General features: G+C 30.0%; 2 protein-coding genes across 8 annotated transcripts; both read left to right on the top strand.

Annotated features, from left to right (window-relative positions):
- The first annotated feature begins 533 nt into the window (after positions 1 to 533).
- LOC137807283 (uncharacterized) lies at positions 534 to 7602 on the top strand. 7 transcript variants are annotated; one of them, XM_068607847.1, is made up of 8 exons: positions 534 to 640; positions 1475 to 1560; positions 4377 to 4444; positions 5588 to 5660; positions 6068 to 6183; positions 6261 to 6365; positions 6645 to 6744; positions 7288 to 7530. In XM_068607847.1, the coding sequence occupies exons 1-8, from the start codon at positions 601 to 603 to the stop codon at positions 7462 to 7464; spliced, it is 765 nt and encodes a 254-aa protein (XP_068463948.1). In that variant the 5' UTR covers positions 534 to 600; the 3' UTR covers positions 7465 to 7530. The 7 variants fall into 7 exon arrangements, 5 of the variants coding, with proteins under 5 accessions (XP_068463948.1, XP_068463947.1, XP_068463946.1 ...); XR_011080495.1 differs by having other exon boundaries at positions 538 to 1064; positions 5847 to 6183; positions 7288 to 7602; XR_011080494.1 differs by having other exon boundaries at positions 547 to 1064; positions 6628 to 6744.
- Positions 7603 to 10119: 2517 nt separating this feature from the next.
- LOC137807282 (probable serine/threonine-protein kinase PIX13) lies at positions 10120 to 12712 on the top strand. Its single transcript, XM_068607843.1, has 6 exons — positions 10120 to 10477; positions 10815 to 11236; positions 11339 to 11474; positions 11584 to 11726; positions 11868 to 11991; positions 12064 to 12712. Exons 1-6 carry the CDS (start codon positions 10300 to 10302, stop codon positions 12447 to 12449), a joined length of 1389 nt encoding a protein of 462 aa, XP_068463944.1. The 5' UTR covers positions 10120 to 10299; the 3' UTR covers positions 12450 to 12712.
- Positions 12713 to 22741: the final 10029 nt, after the last annotated feature.

The raw sequence follows: 22741 nt of genomic DNA, 5'->3' as shown, positions 1-22741 counted from the left end.
TTAAAGAGTAAAATTGTTCAAATTAAAAGATTATATAAAAAAACTTATGAAATGATTATCTTCTTTATATAATAGTATAGATTATAAATAAATTTTCTTTATTTATAGATAAATTATTTTATTATAGATAGTTATTTTAATTTTTAAAAAAAGTTAACTCTAAACAAAAAGTTACTTGAAAGGTAAAATGTGACATTGTATCTATGCTAGTATATTTAAAAGTTATTAAATCAATAATTATTAATTATATATTTACATTTTCATTTTGTATATCGGAAAAACTGAATATCACTTATTTTATAAAAAAAAATTCAAAACACAGTTGTATGGATTTTATAAACTTTTGTGTGCTGCTTGATTCCAAATTTAGTTTGAATTGAACAAAAACTTAAATAGGCATGTACTCTGAATATATATAATTTGGACTAATTAGTTAGAAATTATATTTGATGCAATAAATAAAAATAGTTGGAGTATTATTAGAAATTAAGAATAAATTAATGGAGTGAGAGCAATTATTTATTTATATATTCATCTCAAAAAAATTATTTAGTGTTATTGCGAAAAGGAAAGTGCCAAAGCAAAACCCTTCACAAGACAATGCCACCGTGGCTGACACCGTTCCCCGGTGCGATATCAGGTTTTCCAATCTAAACTTCTTCTTCTTCTTAGAACAAAAACGTGGGATCATTGTCCATGTAGGCCGTGTTTATAGTGTTGGGGAGTGAGTAGCAAAGGGGAGAATGTTGGATGAGGAAATGATTAGGCATTTGTCTTGGGAGTGATGAGTTTGGCGATGTTGAAACTGATAGTTTTTGGCGGCGGCGGCGGTTCTAGAGGCGGCGCCTCTCGCGGCGTAGCTCATCGGCGTTCCTCATACGGGGCCTGCTCCCGCGAGGTCCTCACAGCGGCGACGGTTCTCGCGCGGCGCCTGAGAGTGTTGCTGTGGCGCGGCGATACGGTTTTGCGGCGGCTCGGTGAGGCCTATAGTGGCGCCGTTTTACATGTAGTGGCAGTCAAGCTCTTCTCTCACACCACACTCACGTTCCCAATTTTACTTTTAGGTTTCTCATATGCCCAATTTTAATTTTAGGGTTGTTATGGGCTGCTGTCCCTTCTCCTCCCTCTTGCTATGCATGTATCTCCCGATTCGATTTACGATTCATATTTATCTTTCTGATCTTCAGAAACATCTCGATTTTGGCTACCATGATCACTAGAAATTGATATTGTTCTGCAAAAACGATGCTCCATAATGCCCATGTTTAGAATCAAAACTTATTTCTCATCTTTAAACTTATTGAAATGGTTTCATTGATATTTAGGGTTTTTGGTTGTGTTTAATTTTGGCAGCTTGATCGGATAAGCTTTACTGATAAGTGCTAATTATTTTCAGTCATACATTGTTACCTTTGTTTGTTTGCCTAATGATGTTTAATTTATAGATAATTCATATAATTTCTAAACACTATAGGTATGGGAATCAATAAAACAGAAGTAAACTTAAGGAGGTTGCTTGCGGCTGCACCTCAGCAGCAAAACCAGGCAAAACTTGTGCATGTAAGTCTGAAGATATGTTTTTTCATTATTAATTTTAGAGTTAACACTTGAACAAATAGGATGGATGAAAAAACATTGTATATCTTCTTATACTAGTGTATTTCCTATTGATGTGAATGTATAGGATACAAAGGATGCAAAACACTTGCCTAAAACTCTAACCCTAAGGTTGAATACACTCAAAAGAAAATATTAATAAAATAACATTACATTTCAGCATTAACGACATTATGTCTATAATATTTTCTAATTTTTATTGACCTATATGTTTTATTTAGTCATTTGTTAAATCTAGTTTAGGTCTTGTTATAGTGACATAAACGAGTTTTTCCACTAATCTTTTGTATCTCTCTAGGTTTGAGAAAAGTTCACCTTGGTCGCTCATTAACTTCTGATTTGAGTGCATAGGACTATCAACATGCTTGCAATTTGTCAGGCCTCTCTCCTCCAAAATATCAAGAGCATATTTTCTTTGTGAAACGATGACACATTCTTTTGATTGTGTCACTTCAATACCAAGAAAATATTTTAGATGTCTAATTGAGCAATTCTAGGGATATCATTTGTTGTAATAGCAATACCATCAATATAGAACATATGATAAACACACTTTTCTGAAGTATGACAATAAAACAATAAATGATCTGTCTCACTTTGTTTCAATCCAAAAATTTGCACAATATGACTAAATTTAGTAAACCAAACTTGAGCTGATTGCTTCAAGCCATAGAGAGGCCGATGTAATTTACAATCTAAACTTAACTCTCCCTGAGCAACAAACCGAAGAGGTTGCTCCATGTAAATTTCCTCCTCCAAGCATTCTTTATGCCAAGTTGGTGAAGAGGCTAGTGGCGAATGATAGCCATAGCAAGAAAAAGGAGAACAATGTTGATCTTAGCCATAAGAAAAAAAGTATCACAATAGTCTAGACCATAAATATAAGTGTATCCCTTGGCTATTGGCGACTCGTACCATGTTCCTGTATAATGAAAAGAATTAACTGTTAGATCATAGATTAGTTTCAACACTGAGTCAATTGACTCAAAGAACTTAAATTGTAAGGACAACGAGGAATGAATAACACTAAATTTAAATTTAGTGAAGGGGATAAAGAAATTGGCCAACTCCTTGAGATGCCACTTTGGATCCATTGGCAACAGTAACAAGATGAGGAATTTTGGGGTAAGAAATGGAGGAAAATGAAGAAATGTTATTAGAGATATGGTTTGAAGTACCTGAATCAAGAATCCATGGACTATGACCTTTCACGAGAAATGCATGCAGTTGACACACTTGGCATTGAAGAGGATTCACCTTGATTGATTGATTGATTTATGAGACTTGTATCTAAAAAATTATTGGTTCTCTTCATAAAGAATTTTAGATTCTGATTGATTGATTGATTGATTGATTTATGAGACTTGTACCTAAAGAGTTGCTTTGTTTGGAAAACCATGCAAGGAATAACAATTTTCTTAGGTATGACCCCTTCTCTTGCAATATGAACATTGAGGATGTCCACTTCTTCCACCACGTCCTCCTTGTATGTTTTGACCTTCTCCTTTCTACAAGAGACTGCCAATGCAGAAGTTTCAATAACTTCAGGTTGATTGTCATCTATCATTAGGTTAGACACACGAATGAGTCTAGTAATTAAACCATTGATAGAAGAGATTTGATCACGAGCTAGAATTTGATCACGACATGATCAAAGTTTGAATGTAGGCTTCTCATAATCAAGACTATATAAGTTCTTCTATTGAGTGTCACTATTAATCTTTTAAATTCTATAGCCCTAGCCTTTGCCTTATGAGAAACTATATAATGGTTGGTTTGTTTGAGGGAAGTTACTCTTTGAGTTGCATCAAAGAGATGTTGGATATCATTAGCAAAAGTTTTGTGTGCATTCTTCCAAAAACAGAAACATGTTTTGAAGGATCGGAGTATTTCAAAAACATCATGTTCAAGTGATTGCCATGAAACATAGTTGGAAGTGAATCTTTTGCCACTGGGATTTGTCTGCATCAGAAATAGAGCTCAGTTTGGTTTTAAAGTGGTCATTGTATCCTTGACCAAGGCCATAATTCCACGAATGCAGATCAAGACGAATAATTCTTCCAATTGAGCCTTGCACTTGTAATAATTGGAGTAGCTGAAAAGAAAGAAGCATAACCTATTGAAGCCATCTTAGAGAAGTGACCAAAACTGAGAACAAATAAGAGAGACCATGCGACCCAACACAAAGGTGCGTTGAAACAGAAAACTAAAGTCATAAACAAAGACAGAAGAGTTCAGTGAGTTAGACATAGGTGTTATTGAGAGGTTCTAACAACGGCAAGGCGACCTGTGGAGGATGCTTGCCACAAACGGAAGCACATAGATTGGCGCATTACGACATGTGGATGATCGGTTGGTTGCACAACCACCGCAAATGGATTGCACTCCTCAAGGCACACCTAACCCTGACTATTTTTTCAAAACAACGATGGTGTGGAGGCAACAAAGACAATGAAGAAGATAGAGTAGCGCTTGCTCTGATACCAACTTGAAAAATAATGTATATCTTTTTATACGATTGTGTTTCTTATTGATGTGAATATATAGGATACAAAAGGAGGCAAGACACTTGCCTAAAGCCCTAACCCTAAGGCTGAGTACACTCAAAGGGAAATATTAATAAAATAACATTACATTTCAACATTAACAACATTATGTCTATAATATTTTTCTAATTTTCTTGACCTATATGTTTTACTTAGTCATTTTTTAACTCTAGAACACAAACTTAATCATTTGTTGATTTTGATATTCTACAGTATGTTGCTACTTTACGTGAACAATTGGAACAGTTGGCTGAAGAAAAGACACCCGAGGGCTTACCAAGGTATCATTGTCTCTTTATTCACCATTTCGTAGATGTCATGGAGTTATAAGTGAAACTATATAATATCACAACACAATCATGGGGCAATTTTTATTCTTTGAAATCTTACCCTTAATTTTAATATACTGTAAGTGGTGCACGTGGGTCTTCATAGGATTGGGGGATGGGGTTGGGGAAGGTGGCTGCCCCAAAGTTTGTAAGTTTCATAGAATAGAAAATGGTAAAAGAAAAAATTAGATATACTTTACCCTAAACACAATCTGAACATCATATGGCCACCCCAATTTTTGAATCAAGATATGCTACTATTAAGTACGCTAGGATTTTTCTTTATAATGGGTGTTGTTTGGGTTTAAAGAGTTGAATGCTAGAAACTACTAATACTTATTGAAATGTTAGGAATTAAATGGAAAGAGAAAAGGGAGAAGAGTGATGCTGTAATGTAAATATTCTAAGACTTTTATTCATGCTAATATACTAGGTGAAGAACTAGTATTGAGCAATGTATAAGCCCAGTCCAATAACATACCTAACATAATAGGAGACTACCGCAATACTTATCCTTATATTCAAAGGATAAATATAGGTTCAGCAGATCATGGAATAACAGAATGGAGTTATTTTATAATTCACAACAAATTCTCTCTAAAATATTACTCACTTTGAACTTAAGCTATACTTTCCCATCTTCTAAGTCTTTGATAAAATCTAGGATTTGTAAATTGTTAGAGTTTACTGGGAAGAGAAGGAAGGAGATAATTGAAGCAAGAAAATTTCATTTCTCATTTCATTTAGAATTCTGTTACAACAAAGATTATATAGCTGGCTGGACTGAACTAACTACTAAGCCTACAAGGAACCAAAATAGTTATGGAAAGTTGGAGCCAGTTGTCACATGCCAGCTGGCTGGACTGAATTAACCAAAAACTAACTCAGTAAAATGTTTGCTCAGAAAATATTATATTATATTATATTTCCTTAAAAGCTAAGCTTACTTTGTTGATTATTTTTTCATCTTCTACCTACCCTAGATAGTCCAATATGTTCTCTTTTCTAACTAGTAAGTAAATTAAAGCTATTATATGCCCTTTACTTTTTACGTGTGTGCATTCATTTGTGTGTATGTGTGCTCTCCTAATGCAGGATTTCAAAGGCTACGTTAAATGAATACTTAGAGAAGGTTGAAGCCATTGCTTCCAAATTGGTTAACCATGTGGTATGTGTTTATAAATTAACGTATCCTGGAGAGATGTTAAAGTGTGAAAAAGATCTTTAAGCCAAATGACTGACAAGTTAAGGTTTCTCTATTTAGGGTTTAGGGAGAAATGCATTTTTAGGGGGAGAGTTCTATAGAAGCTGAGTCTTTTGAATCTCTTGAGTCATCTTTGTCCCTTTCATTCAGGAACAATGTCATACTGATACCACTCTTGATACTTCTCTTGGCACACCTCATATGGATATCTCTAAAGTTGCTCCTCACAAGGGCTTGACTTTTTGTGACTTTGTTGGAATGCATCATGAAGCCATAAAAAAATTGTTCCTTTTTTGTTTTTCCTTGTCTGAATTTTTAGTTTTGACCAAATAGGCAATTTTCATTTAACCACAGATGTTTTTTTAACCCAGAATGACTCACAAGTATCCGAGAAAGATTTTGAAAGGAGTTTTGTTGAAGGAAACCCTTCTGAAATTGAGGAAAAAAATCTGTCACCCCTTTCTTCTGGGTTGAGAAGAAGGCCTGTGTAAGCTATAGTTTGCCTTTCTTACTATGCATATTTTGTAGGCTGTTTTACTGTTGCTGATCTGATTCATTGGACAGACCCACATCAAGTACAGAAGAAAGAGCACACGAGCTTGCTGAGACTGACAATGCATCACCTGTCAAATTGGATGCTAGTGCACATGCACACATTGAAAAGCACAGGTACTGTTTAGTGGAGTTGTTATTTAAAGTTTATGTAGTGGTGGGTCAATAGACTCTGTACTGCTTTGGTGAAGAGCCGAAAACTTGCAAACCTTGTGTTCTTATGTAAAGCTAAGTTGTCCACAACAACAACAAAGTATATTTTCTTCAGGTCAAGCACTGATATATTAATGTCAATTGTCACATCATTAGTAACTGCCTGTTACCGTACTCTACTGGCTTAATTTGGTAGTTTATTTGGTCATCATTGACGAGCCCTCAGCATGTTTTATACTCTAGAATGCTTCAAGAAGATTTGACTGATGAGATGGTGGTGTTGGCAAAACAACTCAAAGAGAGTAGTCTTATGATGAGCCAGTCCCTGCAAAATACTGAAAAGGTTCGATTCTTATATTTTCATTCAATACCAGGGCTAAACGGTTGTACAAGATGGTGATGCTAACTAATGTTATCCAGGGCAAAGTTAATTACAAGCAAATCTTCTTTTGTATCCTATGAAGTTTTATCTTATTGTTTTACAATTAAAATATATCTCTTCGGAGGTGATCTTGATAGGAGTGAGTTACAATATAGATGCACCATTCCGCATACTCTGATGTTTTCTATCCCCCCGATGAATATATATGAAATCAAAGGCAGTCCGATTCTTAGGATTGGGGTATTCTTTGTATGGTGGTTATATTATTACATTAATCTAGTTTTCGTCTTCTTGAAAGTTCGTCTTAGATTTATTTTTGTATTGCGGCATATGGCTATAGCGGTGCTGTAATATTACTTCTACAACCACTGAGGGCATGTTAAAATGTTGATTGAATAGTCTTGATTCATAACCTTGTTTTTTGGTTGATAAGAGTCTCAGATGGGGAGTTTGAAATGTAGATGGTGGTTTAGGGCTAATGAATTGATTGTGGCTGGCTTGCAGATACTTGATTCTACTGAGAAGGCCATTGAGCATAGTTTGGCAAGCACTGGTCGTGCCAATGTGCGAGCAACGGCAATCTACTCGGAGAGCTCCAAGACTTCTTGCTTAACATGGCTTGTGATGTTTGTGATGACATGTGTATTTGTCATGGTTATTCTTCTAATCCGTGTAACATAGTGTAGTTCGGTTTCACCGGGTACAAGAAATAGCTTTCATTCAATATAACTTTTCCTATAGTTTAAATATCTGTTTTCCGGTCACTCACCATTCATTTTGAATGTTAACATTGATTAAAAGAAGCAAATAATTTTTTCAGAGGAAGTGTTATAAATGAGCTATTACCATAGTTTCATGCGGTTTATTTTTAATTAAAACTTTTTGTTAACTCATTTCTTAATTTGTGTTTTTAGAATACTAAATATGAAGACTGGAGTTGTTCATAAAGTATTAGTCAATCATGAGGCACATTGAATGGAGTTAAAATATCATAAAGTATCAGTTTACTTTTATTACATGGTTTTGAACTATATCATTCACGAGTTCAATTCGAAGAACTCCCTTTCAAACCCAGCATTGCAATTTGTCTCCGTACTCCGTTGTCTTCATTTTCTTTCATCAATGGGAATCGTCTCTTTTCTTCTAGCAATCTTTTTCACCTACATTCCAAATGAAAGCTTACAACACAGTTCAACAACATTTCTTAAACTCCGAAGCCTGAAACCCCTCTTATCCACGTGAGCTTTTTCTATTTGTACCTCGTGGCCCTTCTATGGTTCGGCTCAGTAGTCACTAATAGTTCAGTTAGAGTTTTGGAACACAGTACACTTAGCTTAAGGAACAGTTTTATTTGGTTAGATAAACTGTATTTTCTGGCTTGATTTGAAAAGGATTGTTTTAGTTTATTCGGTTTAATGAAGATTCATTTATATCTTTTTGATGCAATTAAATTACCTTCCCAAAAAATAATTGTGATATTATTTTTTAGATCGTATCACTGATGTACACAGAAACTGTTAAAAGATAATTTTGATTTTCTTTGATATGGTAGAGAAACTAAGTTCCATTAAATTGATTAAAAATATATTTATAAACTCATTATCAATTATTTATTTATTTTTTTAACAGCATACACAGTTAACTAGACAGCAAAAGTTGTGCTGCTTTATGAGTTGCATGCTTGTCCATAGTTTTTTAGTTTTGGTAATTTATAAGATTGATTTTAGTTAAATGTGAATTTGACACTATTATTATTATCATTATTATAAAAAAACTAAATTTTTATTCTATAAAATTACAATTATTTTCCTTAATAATTTTGTATAAAGTATTATAAATATTTTAAAGAAATTTTGCAAGAGAATGCATAATCACTCATAATTGATTGCTGATAACATATAATTGGAATTGAGTTTATCTAGAAGATTGAAGTACAAGAAAAGAGATAAAAGCAAAAGTTTTGCCAGCAAATCTTTTTGACAAATTGAACCAAACTGCCGTAAGGTATGATGTAATGCAACTCAAATACCATTTTGTTTGCAAAAAAATAATTTCTTTAATTTTCTGTGAACTTGTTGATGTGGTCCACAACAACTCATTAGTCAATTACATGCCATTACAATTCTTTTCTACAGTTCCGTCACTACTTTCTTTATCTCAACAATAAATAAATGGTATTTCACTCAATAATTTAAATTTCAAGATTGATTTAAGTCCGTATGTCAATTTTAGTACCTCCAAATGCGAGTTAAGTTAAAAAAAAAAGTAATTTTTTAAATGGAGGTGAAACTGAATTGGTTCACATGTGAGATAAACATGTTCGAGGCGGATTGGAGGTAGGTTAATTCCTAATCCACCAACAATAACTTTCTATTCTTTATTATTATTTTTATTATAATTATTTATTTTTAATTATATAGGCTAAGAATTTGTCTTTTTAAAAAATAGAATGTTGTTCAATAATTTGATTTGAATTTGGATGATTAATTTATTTGTCTAACTATATAGGTTGATACTATGTTTTTATTTACCTTTGTAATAATTCTTGGTGAAATAGGTGAACATTTTAATTCTACTACTATAAATACGAGTCAACTCAATCCACTTTAATTGTACTATAATAAACATATAAAATAAATTGTTGGGAAATAAAACATGCTTAACTGAATCAACTTACCAACTCATAATATGTTGAGTTTGATTATAAATTTTTTGGTTTACTAAAATATAAGTCGAGTTAAGTTGACTCATTTTTAGTTCAACTAATTATGAACTATTTTATTAAATTCGTGTTCTATAGATAGGTGTTAAAAGTGGAAAATTGGTTTGTAGTGATTTGAAGAGAAAGTGAATGAAATATGAAGTGAATGATATATATTTGAGTAAAAAATTTATTGATATATCTAATTAGTTTCATGGTTGTTTTTAACTCAAACTTATCTTGTCCTTAGGTATATTTTTAAAAATATAAATGGTTTTTAGTTAAAAATTAGTTGAAAAAATGAAAATAGTTATTTTAAAAAAAATTATTTATTAATGTAATAATAATTATAAAAAATTAGATGTTAGATTTAGGACTATATTAGTAATCTATCAAACAATTTTCATAAATTCACCCCTTTCTCCTCATCTGACATTTCATTTTCACTTTAAAATCTTTCTCTATGAATATCACAAATCCTCCCAAATCACCTAAACAGAATTAACATAAATAATCTCAAATCAATCTCCTGAAATCCCCACAAATTGTAAATTATGTCTACATACAATTCTCCTCTTTAATATTTTTTCGGCCATGCTGAAAACTTAAGTAACAAGCTACCTATGTCACTAGCCAACATCAGATAGAAAACAATTTTCAGTTCACACGATGACCGCTGCATTTTCTTGGAGTATTCTTGGAAACTTCCTTAGTTTCCGACACATACAAGTAGTAAGGTACAACTGTTACTGTGACAGAGAGTGCTGTTAAAAGAACACGTGGGAAGTAATATTTTCTTTGTACTCTTTTCACTTATGTCACTATTAAACCAACTCAAACACGCCTCTCAGAATTTCTTTCTCATTCTTTCTCTGCCTTTCTGCCAAGTTAACAGCAGAAACAACTTAATGGGGAACTGTTGGAGTTTTCAATTAGGTTCTGCTGTCGATCATCGAAACTCCAGTACTGCCCCCAACCCCAACAATCGACCAGGTAAACCAACAACACTCTTCTTGTTTAATTCTTAACATTATAGAAACGCTTCATGCTAAAATATGTGTTTGTTCATGCTTATGATATCAAATATTCCAAGAAAGAAGAAAAAACATGTTTTTCCTGGTGGTTTTCCTGTTATTGCTTTGGTTGCTAGTATAAGTGCATAATCATTTTATCATTATTAAAGACAATTCATCAGGTCAAGTAGAAAAGTCAACCTGAACTTGCAGCCAGTCTATCCCCAATTCCTAATATAATTTGAAACATAGAAGACACTCCTTGGCTGTTCAGGTTTTATTGCTTCACATGACATTTTTTTTTCTTTCATGTTAAGATGATCCGGGGAGTATTCAGTTTTCTGCTGGTCTAAGCAACAAAAGGTTAATACAGAATAGTAATTCTACTTCTCTTGGGCATAGCAGCCACTCTGGAGGAATCAGCAGGTTCTTTGGACCAAGTAGTAGTAATAACTACTCAACAGGCAATAACACTAGCACATCCTTATGGGGCTCTGAGAATAGCCAAGCTTCTCGAGTCAGGGATGAAGAGGAGAGGGGGCAAATCTTGGATGTTGCAGATTTGAGAGAATTTACTTTGGCAGATCTGAAAGCAGCCACCAGAAATTTTAGAGCTGACTCTCTGTTGGGGGAGGGGGGATTTGGTAAAGTATACAAGGGTTTGATTAGAGGTGAGGGGTTGGCTATTGCCATCAAGAAGTTGAATTCTGAAAGCAAGCAAGGATTTGTGGAATGGCAGGTATTGGAATTAATGACACTTCAAAATTAGGGGTAAAACCTTTTACTGGTATATGACTAATATTACATATTTATACTGATATTAATGCTCTTTTCTGTGCAGTCAGAGATTAATTTCTTAGGGAGGCTTTCTCATCCCAACCTCGTTAAATTGTTGGGATTTGGGAGGCATGATGGTAAACTGTTTCTGGTATATGAATTTATGCCTCGTGGCAGCTTGGATAACCACCTATTTGGAAGTAAGAGCTGATGCTGTTCATCGCATTGTTAAATCCGAGGACATGCACCAATTTGGGAAAATGGATTGCTAATTTTCACTGATCTAGGCACTTTATTTTGCTTCTGCAGGAGGAGCAAATGTTCGGCCACTTTCTTGGGACACAAGGCTAAAAATTATGATTGGAGCAGCTAGGGGGTTGCATTTCCTTCACAGCTTGGAGATTCCGATTATATATAGAGATTTGAAACCCTCAAATATCCTACTCGACTCAGTAAGTTTCATTTTATCGTTGGGGCATGGAATCATCTTGAAAATGAAGAAAAAAATTATTTCTCAAACTTGGATCATGCAAGCTATTGAAGTATTCATGGTAATGCAAGAAAAATCTTTCTAATTTTTGCTTTTTTAACAGACATATGCGGCTAAGTTATCAGATTTTGGCTTAGCCAAGTCTGTTGCTTCGCCTGATCAAAGTCACGTATCAACACAGGTTGTGGGAACATACGGCTATGCTGCTCCTGAGTACATTGTAACAGGTATTATCAACAACTTTTCTCTTAATTTCCCTTCATAAACCTCTTGTGTAACTCATCATGTGAATCGTGTAGGCCGTTTGTACGTGAAAAGTGATGTGTATGGATTTGGAATTCTTTTGGTGGAGTTGCTGACAGGCAAGAGGATTACTGGTATAATGAAACTATGTGAGGCAACGTCCCTGAGGGATTGGGTCAAAAGAAATCTTCTAAACAGAGGCTTTTTAAGAAGCACTATGGATGCAAAGTTGGAAGGAAAGTATCCTTCCAACTTAGCATTACAAATGGTTCAACTAGCTCTCAAATGCATCCAAACAGAACCCAAAGTGAGACCATCAATGAAAGAAGTTCTTGAAAGACTGGAACAAATTGAAGCAGCCAATGAAAAACCAGCTGATAACAGAAGACAGGTTAATCGTTCTCGGGTTGTTCAACAACATGGCCGTGAAGATGTTGGCTAATTGAACTGAACCCATCATCATGATATTCCCTTGAAGCTGATGGATTGTGGACTTGAAGATCATATTGCTAAAAAAAGTGCCTTTGCTCCAGTGGCCTAGTGGAGTTGATATTGTATATAGTAGGAGAAAAGAGTTCAAACTTCCCTGGTATTGATAAGGAAGGAGGTGCTCCATGTCCATTCATTTTTCCAATTCATTATTCTTTGGACTCTGTATTTGTATGTATGAATGTTGAATATTTAATCTTTACGTAGTTATTTCAATATTTTTACATGGTTTAGATGGGTAGAAAGTTGAATGAATAGAAATAATATGTTCAATATAAACTCAACTTCCTACTGTAGCAACTAAAATTATAGTTTTGTCTGACACTACACCATTTGACATTTTCTTTAGGTACATTTATTAAAAATGTCAGTAGATATATTTTTTCAAAACAAATATTACTATAATTAATATAAATATGATATTTTAACATTTTAAAATAAATGTTACCATATAGGTGAAACTAACTTAATGCAAAGTATATATTTTTAAAATGTTATTAAAAGTAAATTTATAAAAAATATATTGTTAATTTTTTTATTAATCACACTTTAATATTTTAAAAAAATCATGACAGCTTTTACTTTAAAAAAATATAAAACAAAAGGAATACACTATTAGAAAAACATTATTTTTTTTTTGCTTTTTTTTTACAAAAAGTTGCTCAAAAAATATTTGCAAATTTTTATACGAATTGAAAAGACACAATTTTAAAAAATTATTATTATTTTTTATAAATAAAATTGAAAACACACCATTTAAATTTATAAAATCTCCTCGTTTTTATATTTGTAAATATTTACAATTTTTTATTTTAAAAGTAATCTTTGAAAATATGCATTGCACATATTTTGAAATAATTTTTATTATTTTAAAATTACCACAGCACACTTTTAATTAAAAATAATGCAAAAGAAATAAATAAAAAAATGTTAGGAGATACTTATTGGTTGATACATTAAGAAGTGTCATGCAGGTGGATAACTTTCATGCTATAAATAACATACTTTGCATAAATTTTCATTCATAATTTTAGTGGTAAGTATTTTATGAATGTAAATAATTATGGTTGATATTTTAGGTTGCATAAATAGTTACATGACAAAGGTATTTTTAATTGAAAAGAGTTGTAATGTTTATTAACGACCAGTTGTAGTTTATATCTTAATAGTAAAAACTCGATTCAATAATTGGTATTAGAGTTTGATTACGAATTTGATTATAAATTGAACTATTATTGAGAGTTGATCATTGTATTATAGGTGATATAATTATCTCGTAGTAGAATAAATAATCCAAATCACAGTTGAATGAAGATTAAATCTTTGAACTTGTTCATTGTTTCATGTTCGAATAATATTGTTGTCATTTAATTGTGTTAGTTTATTATTGAGTTAGTTTGTGTGAATAAATATGTGTGATCTTTATCTGATCTCCCTTTCATCTTGGGCTACCTTGGGGTCCTTAACAATATATGTGGTCTATATTACAAATAATAAATTATTGTTTGATGTGCATTCAATGTTGTTTCGTGTGTAGATTTATGATTTCATAAGAAATGCATTTATTTCTTTGAAGACTAGAGAGTATATTCAGGCTTATTTTCATATCTTTGCAGGTAAAGTTATAAACTGGGTTAGATTCAGATTTTTAAACAAACCATGAGAAAATTTTATAATTAACACTCCAATAAAAAATTTGTTAAATAGAAACTAATTTTAGAGACCAAAATAATTAATCACTATGTTGACTAATTTAGAAATCATTTTAAAAATTAAAAAAAAAAATTATTAAGATCTAAAGTAGTTTATATTATTAATAAAAATTTATAAAATAGTTTTTAAATTGATATTTAACTATTAGCTACCAAGATTTTAACTACTAATTACTTATGTTCTAAATGAGTCTCTATTAATCTTTTAGAGACTAATTTAGAATCTAAAATATTAGTAGTTAAAATTTTGATAGCTAATTTAGATACTAATTTAAAAATTATTTTATAATATTTTATCAATAATAGAAACTGTATTTGATATCAATAATTGTTTAGTCTCTAAATTAATATAATTTAGTTAATATAGTAATTAATTATTTTTATCTTTAAATTTAGTTATTATTTAATGATTTTCTTGTAGTGTAAGAATATGTATACAAGTTAATAAAATTTTGGTGTATGAAAGATTGGTGGAGATTCAACCTATCTAACGCCATATGATGTAGAGGCTTTAGGCTCAGTAGAGTTTAGGAATATGGAAACGTTTTACATACTTAAATGGATTTCTTGGAGTAGTTTTACTTTCCTTATCACTTGCCAGTAAAAAAATCTAATTTCTCTAAAATAGTTACAAATTGTTACTCATAGATAATGCAACACCACTCTATTCATTCCATTTAGAGGATGAGAACATGTTTCTTATTTTTTACTTCTTATGAATAAGGGTTTAAGTATGAATAAATAATTATATTTTCTTTTCAAGTTTGAGCTCTATTTCTTAATTATTATTTTTCGTGCAAGTGTAAGGATTTGATTAAATTCTTAAGTGTTGTTTTAGATGAAAAATTAGAGTTAGTCCATCCATATAAAAAATTTAATCCTCTTTTACTTGTATCTCAACCTTTCTTTTTTATCGTTCATATTCTCAAATATATACCTTTGGCTAATTTTGACTTATATGTTGAAATTTTGGGATTTGATTCTTCTAAAGTGAAATAATGTATTTTAAAAGATAAAGAATAACAATAAATTTTAATTATGTTTAAGTAACTTATAAATTTGAATATTTTCAATTAAATTGTTTATTAGAAATTTCATTATATTGAGTGCTTCAAATCTTTTTTTATTTTGATCAATGGGATGAATTGATTGTTACTTTTGTCTTCTAATCTCTAACTCACTTATCAATTATCTCTTTCTCCAATTACCTTCAACTTGTTAGTAAACTTGCTCATTCCATTTCCAAGCACAAATTTATCAATGAATTAGAGGAAATTAGAGAAAGAATGTATGAGTTGATCCACAAGTTGAAGATAAACATACGAGATCATGTCATCGTTGATGACAAAATCAAATGCCAGGATATTTAGATGAAAGTGTTTTTTTAGCACTCAATATAACAAAAATATTTTAAAAGTGACTCAATTAAACTTATTATTAATAATAATAGTAATAATTGATTACAAAATTAATAATTGTAATTAAAATTTTAAATTTTGTTAAATATACATTTGATTTATCATAATTTTAAACTATTAAATTTATAAAGACGGGTTATTATTGTATTTTATTATTTAAAGTACATAGAATTAAAATGTGGTTTTGATTTATAGTCACATTTAGTTTTAATGGTATACCATCTTTGATTGCTTTATCCTTATTGACTTTAGGATCTATTGACTCTACTTGTATCTAACATATAAATAACATTCTAATAATTTATTTATTTTTTATTAAAAAAATATAAATAACATTAAATTTATTATTTATTATTTCAAAAAATACATTAAATGATATCCCGAGAGTGAAAAAGTGGATGGATGTAGCAATTCAAGAAAATGTCGAGGAATCATCCTCAATAGGAAAAGAAGGAAAGTTTGTGATATTCATGAAAAACAAAGAGAAAAACAAGAACAATATCACAAATTAAAGTAGAAAATGGGTTAAGATTAGGAAATGTTAAGAACACACCATCTTTAAAAACAATTTAATAGATAAGTGCAAGAATGATTTACTACTTGAAGAATTTTTTCAAGATAAGAATCAAATAAAATTTTCACACTCTCAAAATATTCTCACAAAATAAGTTTTTACAAGAGAGGAAGTCTTTATATATAAGTTTTATAATTCATCCAAACTTATGAATAATGAGTGAAAATATTGTGACCACAAAATTAGAAAACCCTAACTGTGATGACAAAGTAACTATTATATTATTATGAACACAAGCCTTAATGATTACAATAAATTAATGATTAAGCTACTGATTACACCTAATGTATCTCTAATTTTATGATTAGTACAAAGTTAACTTTCTATTTTTTGTTTGTGTGTTTGGAATATCCAAGACACTTAAAAGTCATGTGAAGTAATTACAAGCTTTACAAGTACTTATCACATGTATAAGAAGTTACAACCATAAAGTGTGCTTGTAAGTGAAATATTGAAGGAAAGTATTCTTCTAAATGTGTCTTTCGATTTTTTTGTTATCCACCCTTTAGTATTTTTTAATATTCTAAAATATTCTAGAATCTTCTAAAAAATTACAACTAATTTTGCTTCTAAATTTTTTCTTCAATTATCTTCAATCTTCCCTTTGTAAAATTTCCTCTAAATATACTTCTAATTTGTTCCTCTTTTTATTCTTTTTGTTAGCACTCCTTAATCATCTTTTGAATTCTACTTTCTTCTTCTATATGTTTATTCTTCGCGTAATCACATTAACCTAAAATAAATAAAATGTAAAATTGTGTATTTGCAACAAAATAATTGATCATGGTAAAAAATTAGACCAATAGTGTATATATTTCAATTCTATTCTTGTGAAAAAAAATGTATTGTTAGAATAGTTTAAAATATAAATTTTCAATTATAATTACCTAAAACATATGTACTTCAAGATTTATTCTCATAAAAGACACAAACACTACAAGAAAATTCGGTATTACATACAACACAAATATGTATATAAGACACCAAATTTGTATGTAAAACATAGTTACATACGAATTACATACAAAAAAAATTCATATGTAAAACTGTCATAGGTAACTGTTACATAAATCCATATGTAAATTACATACGGATATATCCGTATGTAAAATCCGTATATAATTACATACATATTTTTTTGTATATAATTGTCTTATGTATTTACATATAGATTAAAATCTGTATGTAATGTTCCAATTTTAATTTTTCCCAAGCCAACTTTATGAAGTTGACATATATATTCAAAATTATGATGATAAAAATATTTTTTAAACTATAAGAGGTTATAATAAATAACAATGAATGTGAAAAAAATTTAATCTAATTTTATCAATGTGATATTATAAATATTCAAAATATCTAAATATAGAAAGAAAACATTTAATGAAACAAAATTCAAATACAATACAAAGTGTCTTAACAAACTAATAATTATAAAATTTGAAATATAAAATGATGAAATGTTTCACTAAACAAACTTATTTTGTTTGAAGAACACTAAGCAAAGTATTTGTTTGAAGAACACTAACCAAAGTAGATACTTTGGCGATTTATTTGCATAATTTCGAGCAACTTTATCCCATATTTCCTTCACCTCTGTTGAAGTCAGTTCACCTCTCTTAGTAAAAAATTCAGACCATTTCAGGTGTAAGGCAAGTGGGATGTTGTCATCTGCATTACAAAATGCATAATTAATTTGAAGCATTTGTGTTAGGCTATGATGGTGACAAAACAAATCTATATTATAAACCTCTAAATATTAGTCTTCAAATTTAGTTTTTCACCTTGATCCTCAATTATAGGACAACTTGAAGCTACATTTTAATATTTTGTTAGAATATATATTTAAACATAAAGTAACACTAGACAAATATAAGGTACTTATGTTCGTACATACAAAGGAAATAAAAATCATCCTTACCAATACTTCATCTTTATAGTCTGAAAAAGTTGCTGCTAAATCTTGCAGGCCTATGATACACGAAATTCTTTTCCTCTATAGTAAGACAAACTACACACACACATATATATATATATATATATATATATATATATATATATTAAAAAGATACGTAACAATATATCATGAGATTTTTTTTTTATTTTCACATTTCTACTACAATAAAGGTAATTTTATTTCACTAGCGTATGATACTGCAATGTATTATAAAAATGATGTTCCAAATAATCTATTACAACTAAACTAACAAAATCGATAGAATTCGGGAGAGTGTGATAAAAAAAGAACATAATTAGAATGCTATAAGAAAGGAGTCAACACTTACAAATGGTCACAACAGTAAATATCAAACTTATCCCAGCAGAATTTCCTGCCATTAAAACTCCAAAAAATTGTGAATTAGAATTCCCAAAATATGATGTAGGTATACGAAACAATACAATGTGCAAGAAAAAAAGAAATCTGCCCAATGATAAGTTATCTTTAATATCCATTATTTGACACTAAAATTCATATGCTTATGCTTAGTGTTAATTTTTTCCAGCCCAGTCTTGTATGCATGTTGTCATCCTTTCCGTATGTTCTTCCTAGATAATATATCCATTAACTACATATAAAGCTCCAATACATCTAAAATCTTAGACTGTAATGCCATTATTGCTGACACATCCCAATTTCAATGGTCATAAAAAAAATCTACCCTAGCATTGAATGAAACTGTTTCTTTAAACTTCCATTTAACATTTAAAAAGGAAAAATAATAACCAACAATCCCTAATACATGTCTTCTAAATTACATTATACTAGAAAATTACATCCCCCTAAACCACCAAAGCAAAAGGTGAACTCATATTGAGAATTCGTTCAACTTTATTTGTCAGTTCCACACACGAATCAAGTGGCTCCGCCAAATCTAAGACCCCATATTGTCTAGAACCTTTGACTGGTTGAGCTGAAACCAAAAGACTTTCATGTCAACAAAAAATAATTGATAAAAATAACATCCACACATATCACATGCAAACAACAACATGTATGTCACACATTTACATTCTTCATCAGTTCTTCACCACTAATTTTATTCCACACAAAAGAACATGAATTTAGCATTACAATTACAAAAAATTTGAATTACACTTTACAATGATAGGCATATGCATAAAGAACACGCTTTGTTAATCCATACTTGCATACCACATGCAAGAAAATACCCAACCAAAAAAGTAATATTAACTGCAAAAGGAGAAAAGCAAAACCTCTAAGTTCACAGATCATAATAAAAAACAAGAACTTCAAAACCCTAGGTAACAAAAGGGTAAAAGGAAGCCCTTTTTGGAGCAAACGGTGATTTCGAAGGAGGGGTCAACACTGACGTATATGGCGTTGTCGTCGAAGTCCTTTGACCGGTAAGTAATATAGCCGATATTATCGCGGTCAATGCGGATGTGGGAGATGACATTGTAGATCTCAAAGCGAGACTTGAGATCAAGGACGAAGCAGTCTTGAGGGAGGCCTATTACGACCACCGCAGAAGGCGACGTAGGCCTCATCGTTGGTCTCTCCTCCTCCACGGGCTCTGGTAAGGGACAACGACGCTGTTCCAATCCAATATTATTCTGATTAAAGAACGGAAGCAGACGACACTGCTCTCCATTTTCTTTTCTTCATGGTTTCTCTTTCTCGTTCTCTATGTTCAAACCCTAATTGAATAGCATGGTAAGACCAATAATTAATTTTTTTTAAATGCATTAAATATATCAATGTCTCAATGTTATCCGTATGTAACTATTTCCATTTTTTTAATTAAATATGTAATATATTATATACGGATAGAATCTGTATGTAACAATTTTTGTTTTTTAAATTAAAAATGTAATGTTGTATATACATATATGATTCGTATGTAATTCACTTTATGGTGTCAAAATTACATACAGATTATGTCTGTATGTGTATGTGAATATCTATATGTAACGCTGAATTTACATACGGATTTGTATCCGTATGTAATAAATAATTTCTTTTTAAATTAAAAAAATATTTTACATAAAATTGACAAATATACTTAGGGTTTAGGGTTGTGTGTACTTTTTATTTAATACATAATCCTTATATATATATAAAAGATATCTTATTTTGTATACATATGTTTCTATTTTTTTTATTAATCATATTTTAAAGTTTAAATTTATAAAAAAAAAACAAAAAAAAATATAGTTAAACATATATCTACTAAAATAATTGTATACATTATTGCTCTACAATAGAGTTGTATTAGTTTTTTTTCTCCCTTCCATGCAAATTTGTAATATCTCTCCAACATTATTTTGATTCAAATTATAGATTACAAATCACATATAAAAAATACATATATTTTTATTTAAATAAAAATATAAATTAAAAGCACTACAAGAAAAATGTGAATTACATACGGATCAAAATCCGTATGTAAACGGGTATTACGGATTTTTTCGTATGTATAACTCAAAGAAAATTTAACCACTACACCAAGCAAATACTCTAGTATGATTATGATTTTTATTATACTTATTATTATTAACAATATTAATATTAATAATATGAATATAATATTAATAATATGAAATTAATATTAATAATATTAATAATATTAATAATATTAATATTAATACTAATAATATTAATAATAATACTAATAATATTAATAATAATATTAATAATATTAATATTAATATTAATAATATTCATAATAATATTAATAATATTCATAATAATATTAATAATATTCATAATAATATTAATAATATTCATAATAATATTAATAATATTTATAATATTAATAATAATATTTATAATATTTATAATAATATTAATAATATTTATAATAATATTAATAATTTTAATTATAATAATAATATTAATAATGTTAATAATAATATTAATAATAATATTATTATTATTATTAATAATAGTAATAATATTAATAAATATTAATAATATGAATAATATTAATAATATGAATATAATATTAATAATAATAATAATAATGTTAATAATAATATTAATAATCTATACCTATATATAAAGGGGATTCCTCTTTAACTGCTCTAAAAAATTTTCCTATTTTATCCTTAGATTAATATTTGATTTTATTTCATTATTTTGGTTATGGCGTCATTTCCTACTTTTTAAAAATATTTGAAATAGATTATCGATTTTGAATTGAAAGATATGATTTATTTTGAAATTGCATAAATGAGGGAGTGTCTGTTAAAATTATGAGAGAGAAACAAAAATTAGGAAACGTGAGTAGTGGCCAAAGTAGTGACAACAATTTTGAAATGTAACATCTTCTTTTAACTTCTTTCATAAATATTTTAACTCCCCACTTTGCGTTAACCTCAACGATTCCCCTTTAACTGTTAACTCCTTATTTTAAATCCTTTAACAATGCTCCCCCTTTAACTCTTTATTTTAAGTCACTAACACCTAACCTTCTCCGGAGAAATTATTACTTTTATTTTTTGGAGAATAAGAAGAAGGCGAAAGAAAGAGGAGTGTTCTTCTGTATGTTCCTTATTTTTGTTAGTATGTTTCCTCTTAACGAAGAGTGACGAAAACGAAAAATGGTTCCGATGGACTTATTGGAAAGAAGGCTTAACATACACAATTCAAAGGTACCATCATTGAGTCAACCACGTAATTGAAAGGGAAACAGGAGCAACTCCGTGACTCTATCATTGGTGCACGCTACTCTGCTCCAATCCACGCTACTGCCGCTTACTAATGCCATAACAACTCCCCTTTCTATTATTTTGTTGTTGTTTCAGTTTCGTTCTTTTATAATAATTTATTATGTACGTCTCTCTCTTCTTTTCCCTTTCTATCTTTTGTTTTCTTTCTATTGGTTCTTCTATAATAATTTATTATTTACGTCAAGGCTTAACGTGCGCAATTCAAAGGTACCATCACTGAGTCAGCCACCTAATTGAAAGGTGACAAGCGCAACTCTCCGTGACTCGATCATTGGTGCACGCTACTCCGATCCAATCGGTGCACGTTACTCCCGCAAACTAATGCCATAACAACTCCCCTTTCTATTTTTTTTGTTGTTTTTGTTCGTTCTTTTATAATAATTTATTATTTACATCTTTGTCTTCTCTTCCCTTTCTATTTTTTTTATGGTTCATTCTTCTATAATAATTTATTATTTACGTCTCTCTCTTCCCTTTTTTATCTTTTATTTTGTTCGTTCTTTTATAATAATTTATTATTTGCGTCTCTCTCTCCTCTCTAGTAATTATCCTCTCCAGTAACTATACCGACCTTTTTAAAAAATACCATTATCTTTGAGTTGATCTGAGTTCTAATGGGATCATTCATTTTTTAAATTGTTTTTGTTCAATATTTATGTAATATAAAAATGTGTATATTTAATTGTTGTATAATAACATAAACGGTTAGTAGATTTTAATTTTCTAAAAACAAAAAGAATTTAACAAATAAATAAATCAATAGATACAAGTTTATTATTTGTTTTTTTAATTTTTTTTATTCGCTGTTAGTTTGAGATTTTATAGAAAAAGGGTGTTGATTATTAAT

Source organism: Phaseolus vulgaris, chromosome 3, assembly GCF_000499845.2.
Source record: "Phaseolus vulgaris cultivar G19833 chromosome 3, P. vulgaris v2.0, whole genome shotgun sequence".
Taxonomy (NCBI): Eukaryota; Viridiplantae; Streptophyta; class Magnoliopsida; order Fabales; family Fabaceae; genus Phaseolus; species Phaseolus vulgaris.
The sequence above is the reverse complement of the archived record's forward strand: the minus strand, read 5'-3'. Positions and strand labels throughout refer to the sequence as shown.

Coding starts and splice junctions, on each gene's coding strand:
- LOC137807283 (XM_068607844.1), top strand. CDS start 785: ATGAGTTTGGCGATGTTGAAACTGATAGTTTTTGGCGGCGGCGGCGGT. Junction 6,184..6,260: donor GGGTTGAGAAGAAGGCCTGT/GTAAGCTATAGT, acceptor TTCATTGGACAG/ACCCACATCAAGTACAGAAG. Junction 6,366..6,644: donor GCACACATTGAAAAGCACAG/GTACTGTTTAGT, acceptor TTTATACTCTAG/AATGCTTCAAGAAGATTTGA.
- LOC137807282 (XM_068607843.1), top strand. CDS start 10,300: ATGTCACTATTAAACCAACTCAAACACGCCTCTCAGAATTTCTTTCTC. Junction 11,237..11,338: donor AAGGATTTGTGGAATGGCAG/GTATTGGAATTA, acceptor TTTTCTGTGCAG/TCAGAGATTAATTTCTTAGG. Junction 11,992..12,063: donor TCCTGAGTACATTGTAACAG/GTATTATCAACA, acceptor TGAATCGTGTAG/GCCGTTTGTACGTGAAAAGT.